A 20,933-nucleotide genomic window follows, 5' to 3' on the forward strand; every position below is an offset into this window, starting at 1 on the left:
GTTTATATTAACTTCAAACTATCTTTGTTGATTAGTTATCTTTACTTCGGTGACAGCAGGGCTGCAAAACATTTTGATTGTACTCGCAACATTTTACCATTTAATTTTGTTTGTCTCCTAGTAACCAAAGTTCAAGATCCTTCACTGTCGCTGGGTCAAATTCCAGGAGCTCCCTTCCTAAAAGCACAGTGTAACTACACCACATGGACTGCAGTGGTTCAAGATGGCAGCCCACCACCACCTTCTCAAGGACAATTAGTGATGACCAATAAAATGCTCATCGAGCCAGTGTCACCCGTATCCCATAAAAGAACAAAAAAGTCTGTTTTCTGATTGGGAATGTAGCGGAGATTGGGAAAACACAATCAGTGCCACTCCTTAGTTTTCCTAACATAATAGTGAACAACTGATCCCAGTATGGCCACTTCCCTTCCATTTTGGGAAAGTGGTGGCAGAGTGATAATATCATTAAATTAGTAACCAAGAAACCCAGACAGCAGTGACCATTACTAAGGAGAAGGTTCTGAGGAAATTGAAAGGTCTGAAGGTGGATAAGTCACCTGGACCGGATGGATTACACCCCACGGTCCTAAAAGAGATAGATGAGGAAATGTCTTCAGCCTGAAGGTGGTGAATCTGTGGAATCTTTGCCGCAGAAGGTTGTGGAGGCCAAATGAGGATGAGAAAATATTAGCCATGATTGAATGGCGGAGCAGACTCGATGGGCCGAGTGGCCTAATTCTGCTCCTATGTCTTATGGATTTATGGAGTCATTGGTGATGGTCTTTCAGGAATCACTGGAGGCAGGAAGGGTCCCAGAGGATTGGAAAGTGGTTAATGTAATACCACTGTTTAAGAAGGGAGACAGAAGATGGGAAATTATAGGCTGGTTAGCCTGACTTCGGTCATTGGTAAGATTTTAGAGTCTGTTATTAAAGATGAGATTGTGAAGTACTTGGAAGTGCATGGTAAAATAGGACTGAGTCAGAATGGCTTTGTCAAAGAGAGGTCGTGTCTGACAAATCTGTTAGAGTTCTTTGAGGCGGTAACAAGGAAGTTAGACAAAGGAGAACCAGTGGACGTGATTTATTTAGATTTACAGAAGGTCTTTGAGACTGTTAAATAAGTTAAAAGCCCATGCTGTTAGGAGTAAGATTATGGCATTGATAGAGGATTGGCTGACTGGCAGAAGACAGAGAGTGGAGATAAAGGGGTCTTTTTCAGGATGGCAGCTGGTGACTAGTGGTGTGTCTCAGGGGTCTGTGCTGGGACCACAACTTTGCACAATACACATTAATGATTTGGAAGAAGGAACTGAAGGCACTGTTGCTAAGTTTGCAGATAATGCAAATATCTGTAGAGGGATAGGTAGTATTGAGGAAGCAAGGGGGCTGCAGAAGGATTTGGACAAGCTAGGAGAATGGGCAATGAAGAGGCAAATGAATACAATGTGGAAAAGTGTGAGGTTATGCACTTTGGAAGGAGGAATTTAGGCATAGACTATTTTCTAAATGGGGAAATGCTTAGGAAATCAGAAGCACAAAGGGACTTGGGAATCCTTGTTCATGATTCGCTTAAGGTTAACGTGCAGGTTCAGTCGGTAGTTAAGAAGGCAAATGCAATTTGCGCATTCATGTCAAGAGGGCTAGAATACAAGACCAGGGATGTACTTCTGAGGCTGTATAAGGCTCTGGTCAGACCCCATTTGGAGTATTGTGAGCAGTTTTGGGCCCCGTATCTAAGGAAGCCTTGGAAAGGGTCCAGAGGGGTTTCACAGGAATGATCCCTGGAATGAAGAACTTGTCGTATGCGAAACGGTTGAGGACTCTAGGTCTATACTCGTTGGAGTTTAGAAAGATGAGGGGGGATCTTATTCAAACTTACAGGATACTGCGAGGCCTGGATAGAGTGGACGTGGAGAGGATGTTTCTACTTGTAGGAGAAACTAGAACCAGAGGACACCATCTCAGACCAAAGGGACAACCCTTTAAAACAGATGAGGAGGAATTTCTTCAGCCAGAGGGTGGTGAATCCGTGGAACTCTTTGCCGCAGAAGGCTGTGGAGGCCAAATCACTGAGTGTCTTTAAGACAGAGATAGATAGCTTCTTGATTAATAAGGGGATCAGGGGTTATGGGGAGAAGGCAGGAGAATGGGGATGAGAAAATATCAGCCATGATTGAATGGTGTAGCAGACTCGATGGGCCGTGGCCTAATTCTGCTCCTATATCTTATGGTCTTTGGGGACCTAGTTCAAATCGTGCCTTGGTAACTGGTGGAATTTAAATTCAATTAACAGATCTGGAATTAGAAGTTTGTCTCAGTCACGATGACAATGAACATATTGTTGATTGTTGTAAAAACCCATCTGCTTCACTACTATTCTTTAGGGAAGGAAATGTACTGTCCTTACCTGGTGTGGCCTACCTGTGAACTCCAGGCCCACATCAATGTGGTTGGCTCTTAGTTGCCCTCTAAAATGTCCTAGCAAACCACTCTAGGCACCAGAAATGACAAAAACACACCCAGCACTGTCGACCTTGCAAAGTCCTCCGTACTAAGATCTGGGTGTTTGTGCCAAAATTGGGAGAACTGTCCCATATACTAATCAAACAATGTGGCTAATCAAACAGCCTGGCTCAGTCATGCTCATCAAATCATACCTTGCAGACAATGTCCCAAGCACCAACATCACCATCGCTGTGTATGTCCTTTCCCAACAGCAGGACAGATCCAACAGCGGTGATGGAACAGTCTTGTTCATTCAGGAGGGTGTTGCCATGAGAGCTCCCAGCATTTACTGCAGAAACCATAAAGTCTCATGGCATCAAGTAAAACATTGGCAAGGAAACCTACTGCTGATTATCACCTATCAAACCCCACCCTGGCAGTTGATGAATCATTACTTCTCCATGTTGATCTGCATCTTCCAAACATGCAACCTCTACCACCTAGGGGGACATGGTAGCAGATGCATGGGAACAGCACCACCTACAAGTTCCCCTCCAAATCACAAACCATCCTGACATGGAACTATATTGCCATTTCTTCACTGTCACTGAGTCAAAGTTCTGGTCCTCCATTTGAACAACACATGGGCTACAGCAATTCAAGAAGAAGCACACCACCACCTTCTCAATGGCAATTAGGGGTGGGAAATAAATGTTGGTCTAGCCATTGACGGCCACATCCCATGAACAAATAAAAGAAAACTTGGGAGGAAGCACTAAGAGTGGCAGGGGCACAGAATATACTCTGGGTGGAGGATTTCAATGTCTATCACCAAGAATGGCTTGGTAGCAGCATTACTTTTTAAAAAATAAATTTGGAGTACCCAATTCATTTTTTTCCAATTAAGGGGCAATTTAGCATGTTCAATCCACCTACCCTGCACATCTTTAGTTTGTGGGGGCGAAACCCACGCAAACATGGGGAGAATGTGCAAACGCCACACAGACAGTGACCCAGAGCTAGGATCGAACCTGGGACCTCGGCGCCGTGAGACAGCAGTGCTACCACTGCGCCACCATGCTGCCCGAGGTAGCAGCACTGACCAAGCTGGCCAATATAGCTGTTGGACTACATCTTCAGCTGGTCTTGAAGCAACCAACAAGAGGGAGAAGCCACCTTGACAACATTCTCATCAATCTACCTATTACAGATTCATCTGTCTATAACAGTATTGGTCGGAGTGAACACTGGACTGTCCTTGTGCAGATAAAGTCCCATCTCCACGCTAAGGATATGGTCCATCACAATGCTAAAAGGGATACATGATGTGGAGATGCCGGCGTTGGACTGGGGTGAGCACAGTAAGAAGTCTTACAACACCAGGTTAAAGTCCAACAGGTTTGTTTCAAACACGAGCTTTCGGAGCACGGCTCCTTCTTCAGGTGAAGAAGGAGCCGTGCTCCGAAAGCTCGTGTTTGAAACAAACCTGTTGGACTTTAACCTGGTGTTGTAAGACTTCTTACTAAAAGGGATAGATCTCAAACAAATCTAAGAACTCAAAACTGGGCATCAATGAGGCACTGTGAGCCATCAGCAGCAGCAGAATTGTATACAGCCACAATCTGTAACCTCATAGTTCCCACTCTATCATTACCATCACACTGGGGGATCAACCCTGGTTCAGTGAAGAGTGTAGGAAGACATGCTAGGAGCATATACCAAAAAATGAAACTTGGAGTGGCAACTCCTGTGGGGAAGCTACAACACATGCCATATACAGCAGAAGCAGCATGTGATAGACAGGGTAAAGTAAACTCACAACCAACGGATCAAATCTAAGCTCCGCAGTTCCGCCACATTCAGTTGTGAATTATGGTGGACAGTTAAACAACTAACTAGAGGAGGAGGCTCCACAAATATCCCCATCCGTAGTGATGGGGGAGATGAACACATCAGTCAAAAGATAAGACTGAAGCATTTGAAACAATCTTCAGCCAGAAGTGCCACGTGGATGACCAATGTCAGTCTCCTCCTGAGGTCCCCAGTATCACAGATGCTCGTTTTCAGCCAATTCGATTCACTCCACATGATATCAAGAAATGGCTCGACGCACTGGATACTGCAAAGGCTATGGGCCTTGACAATATTCCAGCAATAGTACTGAAAGACTTGTGCTCCAGAACTAGACACGCCCCTTGGCAAACTGTTCCAGTACAACTACAACACTGGCAACTACCCGGCAATTTGGAACATTGCCAAGGTATGTCCTGTACATAAAAAGCAGGACAAATCCAGCTCAAGCAATTGTTACACCATCAGTCTACTCTCAATCAACAGCAAAGGAATGGGAGGCATCATCGATAGTGCTATCAAATGGGACTTGCTCAACAGTAACCTGCTCACTGATGCTCAATTTGGATTCCGTCAGGGTCACTCAGCTGAACCTGAGGGTGGCATCAAGGACCCCTAGCAAAACTGAAGTCAATGGGAATCGGGAAAAAACTCTCCACTGGTTGGAGTCATACCTGGGTACCACTGCAGGAGGTCCTAGGTCTAACCATCTTCAGCTGCTTCATCAATAATTTTCCTTCCACCATAAGGTCAAGAGTGGGGATGTGTGTGGATGATTGCACAATGCTCAGCACAGTTTATGACTCTTCAGATACTGAAGTAGTCCGTTTCCATATGCTGCAAGACCTGGACAACCTTCAGGCTTGGACTGACAAGTGGAAAGTAACATTTGCGTCTCACAAGTTCCAGGCAATGACCATCTCCAACAAAACAAACTCTAACCATCTCCCCTTGACATTCAATGGCATTATCATCACTGAATCCCTCAGTGTCAACATCCTGGGTGTTACCATTGACCAGAAGCTGAACTGCACCAATCATATAAATACTGTGGCTACAAGATCAGGTCAGAGGCTAGGAATTCTGTGGCGAATAACTCACCTCCTGGCTCCCCAAAGCCTGTCCACCATCTACAAGGCACAAGTCAGGAGTGTAATGGAATACTGTCAACTTGCCAGACTCAAGAAGTCTGATCCATCCAGAACAAAGCAATCTGCTTGATTGGCACCCCATCCACAAATATTCACTCCCTCGACCACTGATGTACATTGGCAGCAGTGTGTACCATCTGCAAGATGTTGTGCAGCAACTCACCAAGGCTCCTTCAACAGCGCCTGTAACACCAGTGACCCCTCCACCTAGAAGAACAAGGGCAGCAGATGCATGAGAACACCAACACATGCAAGTTCCCCTCAAAGCTGCTCATCATCCTGACTTGGAAGTATATCACTGTTCCTTCATTGTCGCAGTGTAAAAATCCTGGAACTCCCTTCCTAATAGCACTGTGGTGTGCTTACGGACAATAAATGTCCGCCTAGCCAGTGACACCCACATCCCATAAAAGATTTAATTTTTTTTTTTAATTCCCAGCTGATTTAACCAAGGTGTAAAACTCACTATCTAGTCAGAACTAAGTATTATCGTCATTCTGCATTGAAATCCAACATTATTCACTTGCGGAGGATTGTTGCGCTGCAGAATAGTAACCGCAATCCCAATATGCAGGTTCAGTGAGTATTGAAATAAGCAGAATTTCAAACATCACCGCATATGTATTTTTAAAAATTTAGTGTACCCAATTCATTTTTTCCAATTAAGGGGCAATTTAGCTTGACCAATCCACTACCCTGCACATCTTTGGGTTGTGGGGGCGAAACCCATGCAAACATGGGGAGAATGCGCAAACTCCACATGGACAGTGTCCCAGAGTCGGGATCGAACCTGGGACCTCGGTGCCGTGAGGCAGTAATGCTAACCACTGTGCTACTGTGCTGCCTGTCACCGCATATGTAACCAATGTGCACAACATTAGTCTGTATTGATGACGTTTCTAGAATATTATTGTATGAATATGCCAAACTGCATTCAAGCAATTTGTTTCAATAAAGTCCACTGACATTTCTAACATAACTAGTGTAAAGATTTGGCACAATCATTGGTATTTTTAAGGGGGAAAATGTGAGTTCCGCTCGACACTGCCATTGATGGAAGGATCTATTACAGATGATTGGATACATCAACAGGTTAAGAACACCATTCTTTTGTGGGCATGAATTAAAACTAGTCCAAAGAGGTGAGACGTGTCCTACAAAATCAGAAAGACTTATCCCAAAAGCACAACATAGAGTCAGCCATTTTAATTGATAGATTTCTCCAGAGTAGAGAGTGTAACAACTGTAGTACAAGAACTGGAATGTCAAATAATACAACATTACCTTACTAGACCTGGACAAAGCTTCAAAGAGGAATAAGTAGGTGTTATTGAACTATTCTTACCATGGGCTGTATAATCTAGAAATTCAGCATCTGACTATTGGTCACTTGACAGTGCATCTTAACTTTTTATTACAACACCTTTCAGATTTGATCACATTTGGCAAAAGCTTCACATGCATAACAAATAAACCAAGTTATCCTGTGGAGTTTAACAAGAGGAGCCATTTCAGAAACAATCCTTGGAAAAACTGTAACCAGGAATAACAGAAGTTGAGCCGGCAGCCAATACATTTAACTATACATTTGTTTCCTGGAGGCTGAAGATAACAGCCCATCAAAATCTTTGTTATCCAAAAACCTGATATAGTCATCATTCAGGCTAAGTCCTACAAAATCAGAAAGAGTTACCCCAAAAGCACAACATAGGGTCGGCCATTTTAATTGTTGACTTGCACTAGAGTGTAACAACTGCAGTACAATGTTTATGACACAAAATTTTCTGGTAAAACTAAATGCAATAACAATAAAATGATATCATGACAAAGGAAATGCCACACAGCCCATCTAGTCCAGATAGAGGTACTTGGCTAGATACTTTTCATGAAGATTGAAGCTTTTAATATCTATTCTCTTTCCTGATGTGTTTGTCAATTTCATCTTTTTCTCTAAAATTATATTCTGCGGCTTGAAAGACCTGAAGTATCAAACTGATAAAAAGCTTATAATTCAATTCCAAACCATAACCCCCAGAAGAGTAACCAGAACATTTGGTAGAGGAATGTGATCCTTAAAAACAACGCACTGACCCCAGTTTGTAGCCTCACATTTAATCATAAACCTAAAATTTAACTAGAGCATCTAACCATAAAACCTAAAATAACAATTCAACCCCTTAAAATCTAACCTGAGTTACAACTCAATTACTTCAAAAAGCCTGAGGCAAACATGTTCAGTCTAATGAAGTCAAGGTTTCCCAGCTGCTAGGGTGGAGTGGGGGAAAATTAGAAATGCATTACCTGATGTGTGAATGCAAAATGTTCACCTGCAATGGGTGCAATTTGTAAGCAATTTTATTTTTTTCCAAGTAGAACAATATTTCTCTGAAACCCCCCCTTGGTTACAAAGCATCATCATTTGCCGATGAATTGGCTTCACCTGGAAAGCATCAGCAGCACAGTCAAGTGAGCAAGGTGTGCCCTAGCATTGAAGAGATAATGCATGCTGGTGTCTAAACTTCACGTCAAACCACCTAACTCAGCAGCTAAACTAAGGAACAGCAAATGATTTTGCATATTCAATCATTCCTAACATTTTTGTTCAAAACGTCTTGCGACATAGTTTGCAAAAATGCCATGAAATTTATCTTATGTTTGAACAAATCATATTTAGCACATCTTACACTATGTCATGGTACCATGAGCTCAATAGTAGTAACTAACGGAGAGTAGTGCTATCAATATTCAAGCAAGAAGTCAGAAGAAACATCTAGAAATCAGAATATTGAGAAATTAAGGAATTGATGAGTTTGCATTTTAATCTGCTACAGTCACCATATCTAAAATTGGCATCTTTCTGCTAGCAGTGCCACACTTACAATACTTGAATTTCCCAAATAGTCATTTATGTTTTGAATGATTTGTTGTGTGATTGATTTTGGGAATGAGAAATAATGCAGGAAGCACTGTGACGGGTCATTGTGTTTCATAATTCTGGGGATATTGGTTTAGAATTTGCACAAACCATCCAATGTGGCAACACTTACGGTGCCACCATAAACACTTCAAACATTATTTTGCACCCAACAATGTTTGACTGTTCTGTGTGCCTTTTCCATTGAAAGGTTCAAACAAAAAAAATAAATTCAATAGTTTTTTTGTTTTAAGCTCTTGGAAGCTATGGTTACCATTTTCACATTCACCAGTTAAACCGTGTGCAGTTATTGGAACCAATGCCAGAATTTCTCAGTAAGCGCAACGGATCCACCAACCTGCGTTGCCAAGGAGAGGGCATTTGATCAGCTGACTGCAAGCATTGTACGTTATTAATTATAGGCCAAGCTTAAGATGTGTACTGAGATTTGTTTGCCAATGTTTTAACCCTCCATGTAGACGCTGCTCTACGCATAGTATATTGAAAAGATGCATGTCACTCGGCAAAAAGCAAGTAGGTGATCCACTAATAAATGAAAACAATGAGATGAACATTAAACACGTCATGGCAATATTACCAAACTCTATTTCAGTGAAACTGCTAGGTAGAATGAATATATATTCTAATGCAGGTAAATTGTTATATTATTCCCATAAATGCAAAAAAGCATAAAAGTAGTGACAAAACGACGCAAACATAACACTGCGACACCTTGACAACACTATCCATTCACTCTTATTTCAATAGACAAATGATTCAGATTTGTTACATGATATTACAGTATGAAGATATCTCATATGACTGAAAACGATTTTGTTTATTTGAAGTGTTCTATCGTGAAACTTACCAATGCTGGATTCTCTCAGTGACGGGATTATTAGCGAGAGTGTTGGCGATGCCTTTGAATGAAAGAGCGATTGAGCTACCCCTAACCAAAAATGTCCTGCTTTTGAACTTTTTAAACAGCGAGGTACCAGAGAGGGCACATATGTGAGGACGGGCGAAAATGAGAAAAGGACGGGACTCAAAAGGCGAAGCAGGACCTTGGTTTTAAATAGGGAAGAAGTGTACCATAGTAGCATAACGTGGCTCAGCCAGAGTCCTTGATTTGCAGGATCTGACTGTCAGGGCCTCTGCGTCACTATAAACACTAAAAAGCAATGATATCAAATTTCAAGAGTGCCACTACGAGGGGTTTAAGTGGAGGGCGAGTTCAACAACTTGCATGTGATCGTAGCATAGCAAGAAAGTGTTTCAACGTAAACATGAAACCAGCCCCTATTTGTCGTGTGCTTTTTAACTTAGAGCTTTAGAATTGTATCATGCAGATAGTTTACATGTTGATAGGCCTGCAGAGCTTTCAGCTCCACGTACCCCAGATCTGTGTTCCTAAAAGGTGTGTTTATGAATAATAAAACAATCTGGCGATGGCATGCATCGCAGTGTGATTATTGCAGTAAATCATTCAGTCTGGGTTCAACCGAGATTCTTGTACGTTTGCACTGCACTAGGAGCTTGTATTGTGTACTGTTTGCGGCAATGTCCTGGAAAGCAGTGGGCCTCCAGTATAACAGGAACGTATTCTCCTCACTGACAACCAATTTTGCTAAACCCACTCGAAATCTACACTGGTTGGAAGGTAGCTCTGGCTACGGCTTACAAGTTATACATTGCCGGTTTAGGGCCGTCCCTTTAACCTGCCACGGCTTGCTTTCCTCGCCGGCCGCCGCTTTATTGCCACTAAATGTCTCGGAATACAGTAAGATATCGTGTTGTTTCTCGCCGAGATACTGCGGCACGCCGGCCCAGCATTCAATGTGACTTTCTCCCCCTCTCTCTCTCTCTCTCTCTCTCACACTCTCTCTCCCTCTCGCACACATCAGACACACACACTTGTCTTTTCCCCCCTAGTACACATCTCCCTAACACACACGCACATAACCGGCTCTTTCTCACACACACACAAACTGTATATGGTCAGGAACTAGCTATCTCCCGCACGTAACGTGCTTCCTACCACCAACCCCATGTGGTCACAACAAAACTGAACCAAGCAAGCAAAAAAAATGTAACTGACGCGCCACGATCTCCAGGCCTACAATGGATCAGCTGTCAAAACTATCATCTATTTTCAGGACAGGACCTGCAAATGATCATTATACATCATCGCCCTCCTCTTGTTGCAGCCACCGAGGCTGCTTCAGGAAAGAACGGCAGGAACTTTAGAACCTGGGGTTGCTGCACAGTTGCAACCTTCTGCAAGGGTAACCTCAGCTCAACATCAGCCGCCTCACGGGCGCTTTAATAAATCGCAATCAGAGAATGTCAGAAAACGCTGCACGCTTTTTTTCTCCTCCCTCAAAGCAAATGTGTGATTGATTCACGATTTACCTTTGGACAACCTCACTATCAGCTGGTGCCGGGGTTTATGTGGTAGTTTAAAGTAAATGGAAGCCGGCTACTTTCGCTCTTAATGTCCACGGGGTTCGGAAACGCTGCAACCCTCTCTTTTTTTACAACACACAACACCGCCTTCCCTTTCCTGGGAACCGGTAACTCGAAAAAAATCTAGGGGGTGTCGGCACGGCCAGCCGCCCCCGGGGAACCGGAGGCAGCCGGGGCCGACGTGGCTCGGGGTCTCCGGCGAGCACTAGAGCGCCGGCTGCCTTCGCCGGCAGGCAGCTTTGAGCTTTGTGGTGGAGGGAGCCGAGCTGTTTGAGCGGCCATGTGATCGGCACACACCCGCTCGGCAATGCGCCCGTCCGTACTCAGCGTGACCCAGCGCGTCATTCCCCCTGCTTATTTTATCAATGACAAGTTGCAACAGACGGGGACGAAATTCACAATCTTACGGCACTGGCGGTGCTCCAGATTGATAACAAAAAATGTGCACTTGAAGCGATTTCGGTTTCTTTACCAAAAAAAAAAGAATCATTAAAAAAAATATATAGAAGCGGTGCGGCGATTGATATGTCAATTTATTTTTAGGTTTTAAAAAAGAACACCCCCCCCCCCAAAAAAAACTCACCTACATAAAGATTGACAAGAGTTCTCTCACTTCATCTGCTATCTAATGTCCAGGTACAGTCCGACACTGGCAGCTTCAGATCGACTATTTTTTTTTTTGCGGAAGCAATTCCCGATCTTGCGATAGAAAGTGTGTGTGTGTGTGTGTGTGCTTAAATCGGGAATGCCATTGCGTTAACAATGATAGATTTTGGGTATCAGAAAGCTGATCTTAAGAAGAAAGTGATGTTATCAGAATAATTTTAGATGGGTGTCAATCCGCCATACGTTGTTTAGCAAAGTTATCGCTCTTATCTATTGCTGATGGAGGTGGGGGGGGGGGGGGGGGGGGGGGGGGTCCAATTTTTACTTGCATGTTCGCGTTTCTTTTGCATTAACCGGGACCCCCGCGTCAGAAATGATGGCAATCTCCGATTAAAGCACCCTGAAGGGGAAGGGATGATTTCCCCCGCACGTTGACAACCCGTGCAATCGCTGGAGTCAGGACTGAAACTAAAGTTTGAACGCATTAGCTATTGTTTGCCTCCTCTGCCAGGAATGGGCTGGTGCACAGTCTTACGATCCTAAGAGTGGTTTCCGACCAGTTTACCGTTCCAACTTTCTGGGATTTAAAAAAAAATGATTGCTGGGGGGGCGGGGTGTGGTGGAATAAGCTATTCATCTCTAAAGGACCGTCATATATTTTTGATCGCGCGACCATTAATGACTCGTCTTTAACTTGTCCCGCAGATCTAACCCCACGTAGCTCGCTCTGTATAACTTGGAACTTGAAAAAATACAATCGCCTGGCTCAGTTTGGAATTTGGAACATGGAGCGGGCGATAAACCGCGCGAATTGAATTAAATTCCCCAGTCAAGCAGGGGTCGTGTTGAAACAGCAAAGAATGTCGTGTTCAGTATTCGATAGGACCCGCGCTCAAGTTGTCATTTCTGCACTTGATTTCAGTACATCGAAATCAGCTTTAGCAGAAAAGCCGGGTTTAAATGTAAGATAGCAATCTGGGTAACCCACCCTCCGCGGGATAGATACATCTCACTGTGGGGGCTCGAGTGGCGACAAAATATTAATTCATAAAACCGCACATTTCCCATCTCATCCCGTTTGGTTGTAAATTTAATCTGAAGGTTGGCTTCTCTCGCAATACACACAACAGTTTTACTGCCTTCAGTGACGAGGAATAAAAAAAATCGAATATTGAGTAATTCAACTGCAATTTCACATAACAACAACCTTCATCATATCCTATCTGGAGAGCACGGCGGATACTACAGAGACATTTAACATGCATTCCATCTATAAAAGATGCATTATCTTGCTTCCTTCAAGTGAAAAATTGCTAGATGACACATTTATCAAAGCAGTAAGACGCAGGAATTGCTTCGCTATATTTTGAGCTGTACATTAAGGCGTACCGACAAAGAAAATGCAAGAAAATATCCATAATGTGAAAGGTACATGGAACAATATGATATTTGGTGTCCAAATATAATTATTTAGGTACTCACATGGTTCGTAGCTGCAGTAAGATTTGAGTTAATCACAGCTTGGGACCTTCCTCCTGCACTCAGCAATAGCAAATGGCCAAATAGCTGCACTCAACCTGACCACTTAACAACTTCAGAACAGACAGAGGGGGAGATCAGTATTACCATCCCATGTTCTGTAGCCTATAAATAGCCAACTTTTTGATTGATACAAGGAACAAATGAGAGAAGAATGCGTAATTTTGCGCATGAGCCCCCCTTCAAGTAGAAGAGAGAGAAACAGAATGTGCGAAGATAGATAGGAGTGTGTGTCGGTAAGGGGAGGGGGGGGGGGGGGGTAGAAAGAGAGAGGCAGAGAGAGAGAGAGAGAGCCCCAGGCAGATCCACACAGCAAACCTGTAGGGTGAAGGATTTGCTATTTATCTCAGAGCGCCAGCCTGATACACCTGAGGAGAGAGTATCCCCAACTGTAATGTTAGGAAAATTGGCAGAAATCTGTGCATGTTTTCCGCATTAAAACTTACGGTAGGAACGTGCACATTGCTATATTTTGTTCTGTTACAGAGAGAGAGAGAAAAATTACATTCATCTCCTATTCTGGGATAGGTGTTGTCAAAAAAAAAATGAATCTGACTCCGGTGTATTTTCTCTGTTTTCCCTCCCGCAAGATTAAGGTTTAAGATCAATTGCCTATTATATTGCAATCCCGCAGTTTGTTTATTTAAATAGTTTGCATCTGTGTTAGCCTCAGCACTAATTAATTTAACTTTGAAATAAACGTTCTTGGGTTTTTTTGCGGATTAGTTTAGACTTTTTTGGTGTGCTAATTACTACAACAGTTTAGATTATGTGCTGCCCCTCGTATACCTTTGCGTGGCGACTACTCATGCATTAGCGATGTGGTTTGAATGCTGGAGTTATGAAAAGATCAATTCCTGTGCTCTGGCGTGAAGCTCTTTGCTCTCGCCCGCATTTAATCGCCCTCCCTGTTTTACACTTAAATTGTGCGGGTTTTGTTTTTAATGCGATTTGTGACATCAATGCTTCATTACCAGAGGACTTGGACATTCATCTGAAGCATGTGCCTGTTTCTATATGTAGAATTACAGGTCATATTCTTTCCTTTTCGACTCCAAAGGCTTTCCAGGCGTTTTAAAGGGGGTGATGTGACTAGGAAACAGCCTTTGATTTATGCCCATCAGTCTGTTTCTGCACTGCATACATTTTCAATCTCATGCCCCATAAAATAATAACAAAGGATCCACATTAATCCGTCTGCAAGGCTGGCTTTGAAAACTCATGTATATGACTTAAAAGTTGAAGACCAATTCATCAACTTCCCACTCTCCCCTTGAACATTCTCATTTCTGCTAACTTTTAACTATTTTACTGACGAGAATACTCACCTTTACCTGAACGGGACAACTGGAAATAAAATCAATACTCCAGCGTCCCACACGTTCCCAATACCGTCCGACGACTAAACCATCTTTTAGCTGACATTAGACTTCACATTCTGCAGCATTCACAACACCTGATACCAAACTGGGAAGCTAGGACAAGAGGCGATTATTTCTAAATAGCTATCGCTAAATATCCTCGGCATATCAGGATGATTTACAGAATTGTATGCAGGATTGTATCCTGCATTATTTTCTTTTAATGTAGACTTTTGCGACACCCATTTTATGTGAGTCAATCAGTGAGGTAAACTTGAATTTTAAAGCATCTCGGTCTCGTCAGATTTGAGAATTTAAATACTGCCCAGCGCCAGGCAACATCAGGATTGTCCAAAATGTCAAGAAGAGAATCTTCGCCTGGAATCGCGCGCATTATTCCCTAACTCTCCTATGTGGCGCATAAGCGCGCACTCTGTAATGACTCTCAGTTAGAAGGATATACAAATAAATAGGGATTTCCTTCTGGAAAAAGTACATAATCTACAGTTTTATGTGTTGGGCAAATAAAAAATGTTCACATTCTTGGAGGAAATCTAACGTTTTTAGTCAGATGTTTGGTTACGTTTACATTATTAAGCGCCATTTATTGTAACACGTTTATCTTTGACTAACTTAAAACGACTATTTATTATGTTGTCACCAGATTCTTGCATCAACAGTATAGCTAAGTAAAACCCGCTTTTACAGCATATGATGCACGCACTGTCTTTGGCCATTAACTCTTCGCTGACACACGTTAGTAAGATACTGCTTCTGAAAGTACAATAGGGTATGCTACTGAGAGGCCAGCACGATATTCAAGCAAACAAGCGCACTGAAAAAGACTTATCTGCAGGTATGGGAATGATTAGATGATCAGAGTGTGGTTTTAATCCTCATTGGCTTCAATTGTGGGAGTTCACCGCCAGATGTAATAGCGATGCAGAAAACAATGCACACTGTTTCAAAGAAAGAGCGGTAACAGTGTTCACGAACCATCTTCCTAATAGTACGGATCATTGAGAAATGGCACAACTATAGGATCACGACGTGCCTTTTGAATTTTGCAAAAAAAAAGGATTGCTGAACACATCTATAACACCGATAAGTGACCTTACAATGAAATTTGGACAGAGTGTTGTGTTGATGCTGATTTAGGGATGCTGTACCCTTCAGCGGGCATTTGATTCAAATAAGATATTAATTAAGACAGATAAAATATTGATGTGAAGTACCTAGCTTGTTTGAACCATTAACCTTGCGATAAACGCGTCTCAGAGAGAAAGAAATCGAAGAAAAAAACTGTACCTTCGCTACAGGCGCCAATGGTAATCCAATCATTTTACCAGTGACCATTTCGAACAACATTCGTGATTTAGAAATCGCGTTTATAAAACTTGTAGTAACTTGAAGATATTGAGTCAGAGAAAATTTATCATTACCCTGCTCCAGTGGGGTAAAATAAAATCGTGTGCATTGAAAGAAACCGGAAACAGATTTGTTCAAATTATACAAGGGTTGGGAAAGAGAAGAACTATTGATATCAGAGACGAAATTTGCAGCGTGTGTCTGGAGAAGGAGCGTTAGGCAAAGTTAAAAAAATGCAATCTGAGACCTTTTGAAATATGGACAGAGGTAGTCAAGAGGTACGGTATTGAACATCAGTGCCAGCAAGGAACAGCTATCTGGATACGGAGAAAGGGAAGCTACTGAGATGAAAACTTGATGCATGAAGTTGCAAATTACGATTTCCAAAAACATTTCTCTTATGGTACTTAGCAGTAATGCAATGGGAGTGTGGATGCTAAAGGAGGCAGTATGAGATTAATTATGATATATATTAGTAATAATATACTTGATGCAAAACTAGGCGAATATTTCTGCCTGGGGACACGGTGGAAACTTTTTTTTGGCAATCCTCGTCGATACAATTCAATCTGCGTGGCAGAACATTTGAGAACAGCGTTTGCCAGATTTGTTTCTCTGTGCATGAGTTAATGGATTTGAGGAATTTAAGTACATATGGTATATGGGACCATAGAGAAACGGTGATAGTTTCATTCCCAATGTTTAAATTTAAAACATATCGTTCGTTAAAGATGTATTAAAACCTAAAGTTTAGCCGTAAGTTCGCTTTGGTACATTACAACACTGTCCAAACACTGTCCAACTTTAAGACCACGCGTTTAGTTCTTCACAGAGGCGCATACAATTAACTTTCAATCATTGCCATCTTTTGATTTTAGCTATAGGCATTTCTGTTCCTTTCTATATGGCTAGCGTAAGATGGGATATGTTTGAAACATTGTACTCAAACTTTAAATCAACAACTTGCAAGTGGTTGTTCGCAGAAGCTGGGGCGGTTCTTGGACCACCGCGAGTTAAATAGACAATCAGCCATTCATTTTTAGATGCCTTTCCATGCACAGTAACACTCAGATAACCTTCGCTCAAAACCAAAGGTGGGGCAAATCGTGACGCGAAACTACCCTCTGCAATAAATGCAACACACCGGATCAGAAATGGTGCGTAGCCTGCCAACCCCACAACGTTCATGAACCATTTGCATTTTGTAGATTTGTAAAAAGTTGCTGAGTATCATTTAACTCGTGCAGTGCAAAATCCACAGAAATGCATTAATCGGAAGGACTGAGTTATCACTCGAATCGACAAGTTCACTCCAAGCAGCAAAAAAATACAAGAAACCTTGTAGTGCGAGGTTTGGCGAAGTAACTTGCAACTTCTAAATAAAACGAACGCGGCTGAAAGTAATCCAATACTTTGGGGGCAAACATTTGATTTTGAAGATACGGAAGTTCATTCAAACGATGTAAGGTGCGTGTGTGTTAGGGATGCAGGACTCTCTCCCAGTGATTCCACAATATTTCAAAAGTCAAAGAATAACAGTGACCTTCAATTTCCCCGTATTCAAGTTCAGAGACTGTAACAGTCTGCCAGTTTATTACATGCATTCAATAAGTTTCTAAAGTTTTTTTTTGTCTAATCAATAAAGTGCTTGTCAGCCTTGTCCTGCCAAAGGGTCTACAATGACAGGAGCTAGCGGTATTGGCATTGATGCTATACATGGCGCCGCTGAGACAAAGTTAGAAACTGGGGCTCGTAACTTAGAATGAGGTTGATTTGAGTGAGTCGGACAATCTAAGATAAGCACCGCTAGCGACGGAGCTACAGTCTCGGCATCCTGTTAACATTGTGAAATACGGTCTTAAAGAATATTCATTGTGCATTTGCAACATTGCTCTTAACAATATTCGGTGCTGCGCCGCGATTCAAAGGTATCAAAATTATAATGAAAGATATCTGGCAATATATCTAAGCAGCGGCGGACTATCAGACACACAGAGATGGAGATAAACGCGGACCGAGATTGATAGCTGATAGCAGGGACTGCGATAGAAAGGTAAATAGCCCGATGGATAGATACATGGCAACTCTAGCTCAGTGTGAGAAAAATTGATATACATAATATCATCACTTTCCATTAAGTGTGAAAGTGCAACTAGAACTGGAATCAGGGCCACTCCAGGAGGAGATGTCTTATGGCATGTGTGTGCCGTGGTCAGGCACCGCGTTCTTCAAACCCAAAGGCAACTCTCATCTTCACTGTGTGACAGGACGGTCATGCTAATTGTCCCCATGTTGTGTTTTGTTGCACCGCACCCGAATGGTCGCTTGAATCTTCACTGCGAACATTATTTTCTGGTGTTGTTTGACATATCACATCAATGCTTCGATGCACCGGCAGTGGGTCAAAGAACCAAAATACACAAATTATTTCCAGAGAGCACAATAAAGTCTGTATCTTATCTCGTCGGAGGGCTGCACAGGTCTTGATCTCATTGGGGTTTCACTGCGCGTTACGTACTCTGGTGTTTATTTAATGAATGTTTTTGTTTGATAACGTGGGTATATGTTTCAATTATTTTGTGTCTGATGAGCGATCTGAGCTTTACCACGGTTACCAAGGTAACAGAGGCGAGAGGTTAAAAGTTGAAGTGGGAATGAAAATGCACGAAGGAGTCTGATGTCAGATTGCAGTCACACTGCCACAAGAATGTGTTAACAAGTTGGAAGTTTTTTTTTATCTCCAAAGAATAATAATATTCGATCTAATTGTCAAGCAGAGAATTGTGACCATGTCAGTAGCAACCACTGTGCTCGGTCTGCCTGTTGGCCACACAGTGATTGCAAGACGCTCAGATAGTATCTAGAATAGTTTGCATTGGAAAATAATATTCCTGTGTTATTGCTACGAGGGTCAGAAACAGAAATGAACAGAAAGAAATAGGATCAAACTACGCGCCAAATAAATAATCGGGCAAAGCCTGTAGAGCTGGTATTGTGATGACGATGACAAAAAAAAGTTAAGTTATAAGGTAGTCACATAAAAGAATGGTGCGAAACATTCCCTTTCAGGTGCCTAGATTCATGTACAAGTCCCAATCAGTCACTCCAGTTAAAGACAATTCGCTGTCAGCAAAATGATTCAAGTTGGTCTAGGTTGGCATTAACCTCAGTTGTGGAGCTGCACATTCAATCGTGTTATGTTCATTCCAGGTGTTGTGGGGACGATATATTAAGGGGCCGCTTTGTTTCTGTACCTTGATAGAAAATATATTGGTGCAAATGAAAATAAAGTCTCACTTCACCCATGGAGCAATTATGTCCCGTTTGGTTAGTTATCTCTGAAATATCTAGGTTGTAAATGTTGAGAAGGTCAATGTAGCAATGGATGCAATTTGGCTGTGTTTTCAATTGTTCTACTAAGGCTAAATAGAAGAGCAAGCTCTCATATTAGGTTTCTGAATATTTAAAGAGACGTTACGTTGAGCACAAAATGGCATGAAATGAAAATACCTGTCCGTTTTTTAGTTACTTGCAGTTTGCCATCAGTATTTAACATTATTTCAGAAGGTCATATATCAACTGAGGATTAGACAGCCCACATGCTTGACCTTTCCTCCTCCTCCCTATAAGCAGATGCTCCACTTTCAGAACTTTTACATCGAATAGTTTGACACAGAACAGGCACAAATAAATCTGGGCCAAAACGTTAATAATAATAATCTTTATTTGTGTCACAAGTAGGCTTACAGTAACACTGTGATGGAGTGCCTGTGAAAATTCCCTCGTCGCCACACTCCGGCTCTTATTCGTGAACAGTGAGAGAGAATTCAGAATGTCCAATTCACCTAACAAGCATATCTTTTGGGACTGTGGGAGGAAACCGGAGAAAACCCACACAATCACAGGGAGAACATGCAGGCTCCGCACAGACAGTGACCCAAGCCAGGAAACTTTGTGTAAGCCAAGGGAGACTTTAAACCTTTAGTAGTACTCTTCACAGTCACCTCTGAATAAAATGACAGAAATGGAAAGATTTGTCCAAGAAGGCAGGTGGACATTGGTATCTCATCAGGCCAGGCAGCTGAGGGGCTACCTCAGCAAGAAATATCACAGACTTCTCAACATCGTGTTTGTCTGAAGTGAGAGATTGGATATGTTTGTGAGTTTGGTGGGGAATAGGATGAATGCTTCTGCTGGCCCCATTACATCAATCTCCAAAACTAAATTGACCTCTGCTCTTCTTGTAGTTATATCAGAAACTGGTTGATCTAGGAAACAGGTCGGGGTGCATTCTAGAAAGTATTGTTCGCTTTGACAATGTGTATCATTTTATTTCAGTCCTTCTTGGGATAACTTAACTCACCCAATATTATCACTTTGTTGTTCTTGCATATCTCTCTGCAAGTCCTTACCTCTCATTCAGACGCTTGCCTTCTCATTTCATTATTCTTTCAAGATGGATTCTATCTTAATGCAACCTCAGAGCATCCTTACGATCTAGTGCTTTCATCTCACTTGCTGTTTTTCATCCCAACTCACCTGAAAAGTCAGGAGTATTATACTCAAACCTGCTCGCACTTAGTCCGTGTCTCCATCAGCTAGCTTCAAAATATTGGAGCAACAGCAGAATATTTTAAACTATGTTGGTGGAATGCACAGTCTGATAGTTCAAAGGACAGGTATTAATAGTTTCCTTGCTCGATTGCATCATCAACTTTGTCCTCCCAACCAGTCGCAAACTTAATCCGGTGATATTAATTCCCTCCAGGTAATCCCAAACTCTTTATCAGCCTCAAAAACATTTTCTTCAACTTGCTTACAAACAGGAATAAAAAATACAATTCGTGTGTGAGAAGGAAAGAGAGAGAAATAGGAAAGAAGAAAGTTGGACTAATAAAAAGAGACAACAAGGATAGACACATGTACAATATACACTTTTTAAATTGTTTAATTGAACAAATTCTGGATGCTATTAGGGTAAGAAAGCTTCCTTTTTTTGAGGAAGTAGTTTTATCTATAATGTTTTCAAGGCCACAGTGGGTGATCAACTTGATCCAGGATGATAGGTGTTTTCCAGAGACTGGCACCAGGTTAAAGGTTAGCTTTAACACCACCTTTTAAAACTATTCAGATATTTCCTACCGTTCTCTGTATTTCAAACAACTTTAGAGGCATGTTTGTTTTTCCAACAATGATTGGCCAGGCCTTTCAATGCCCCTCTGTTGTA

At 42.1% G+C, this 20,933-nt stretch overlaps 1 protein-coding gene across 3 annotated transcripts in view; it reads right to left on the minus strand.

Moving 5' to 3' along the window:
• Positions 1-13,047, minus strand: part of esrrga (estrogen-related receptor gamma a) — a 295,738-nt gene extending 282,691 nt beyond the window's left edge. Inside the window, exon 1 of one of the 3 annotated variants that reach the window (XM_038811800.1) lies at positions 12,921-13,047. Coding sequence is in view for 1 of the 3 variants with exons in the window: in XM_038811809.1 (XP_038667737.1) it covers positions 12,921-12,922 (2 nt within the window). In the remaining 2 variants the exon portion in view is untranslated. Of the gene's footprint in view, positions 1-10,778; positions 10,951-12,920 lie in introns of those variants that run through there. The other 2 variants (XM_038811809.1, XM_038811790.1) reach the window with 2 other exon arrangements.
• Positions 13,048-20,933: the final 7,886 nt, after the last annotated feature.

This window comes from Scyliorhinus canicula, chromosome 1 (genome assembly GCF_902713615.1).
Source record: "Scyliorhinus canicula chromosome 1, sScyCan1.1, whole genome shotgun sequence".
NCBI lineage: Eukaryota > Metazoa > Chordata > Chondrichthyes > Carcharhiniformes > Scyliorhinidae > Scyliorhinus > Scyliorhinus canicula.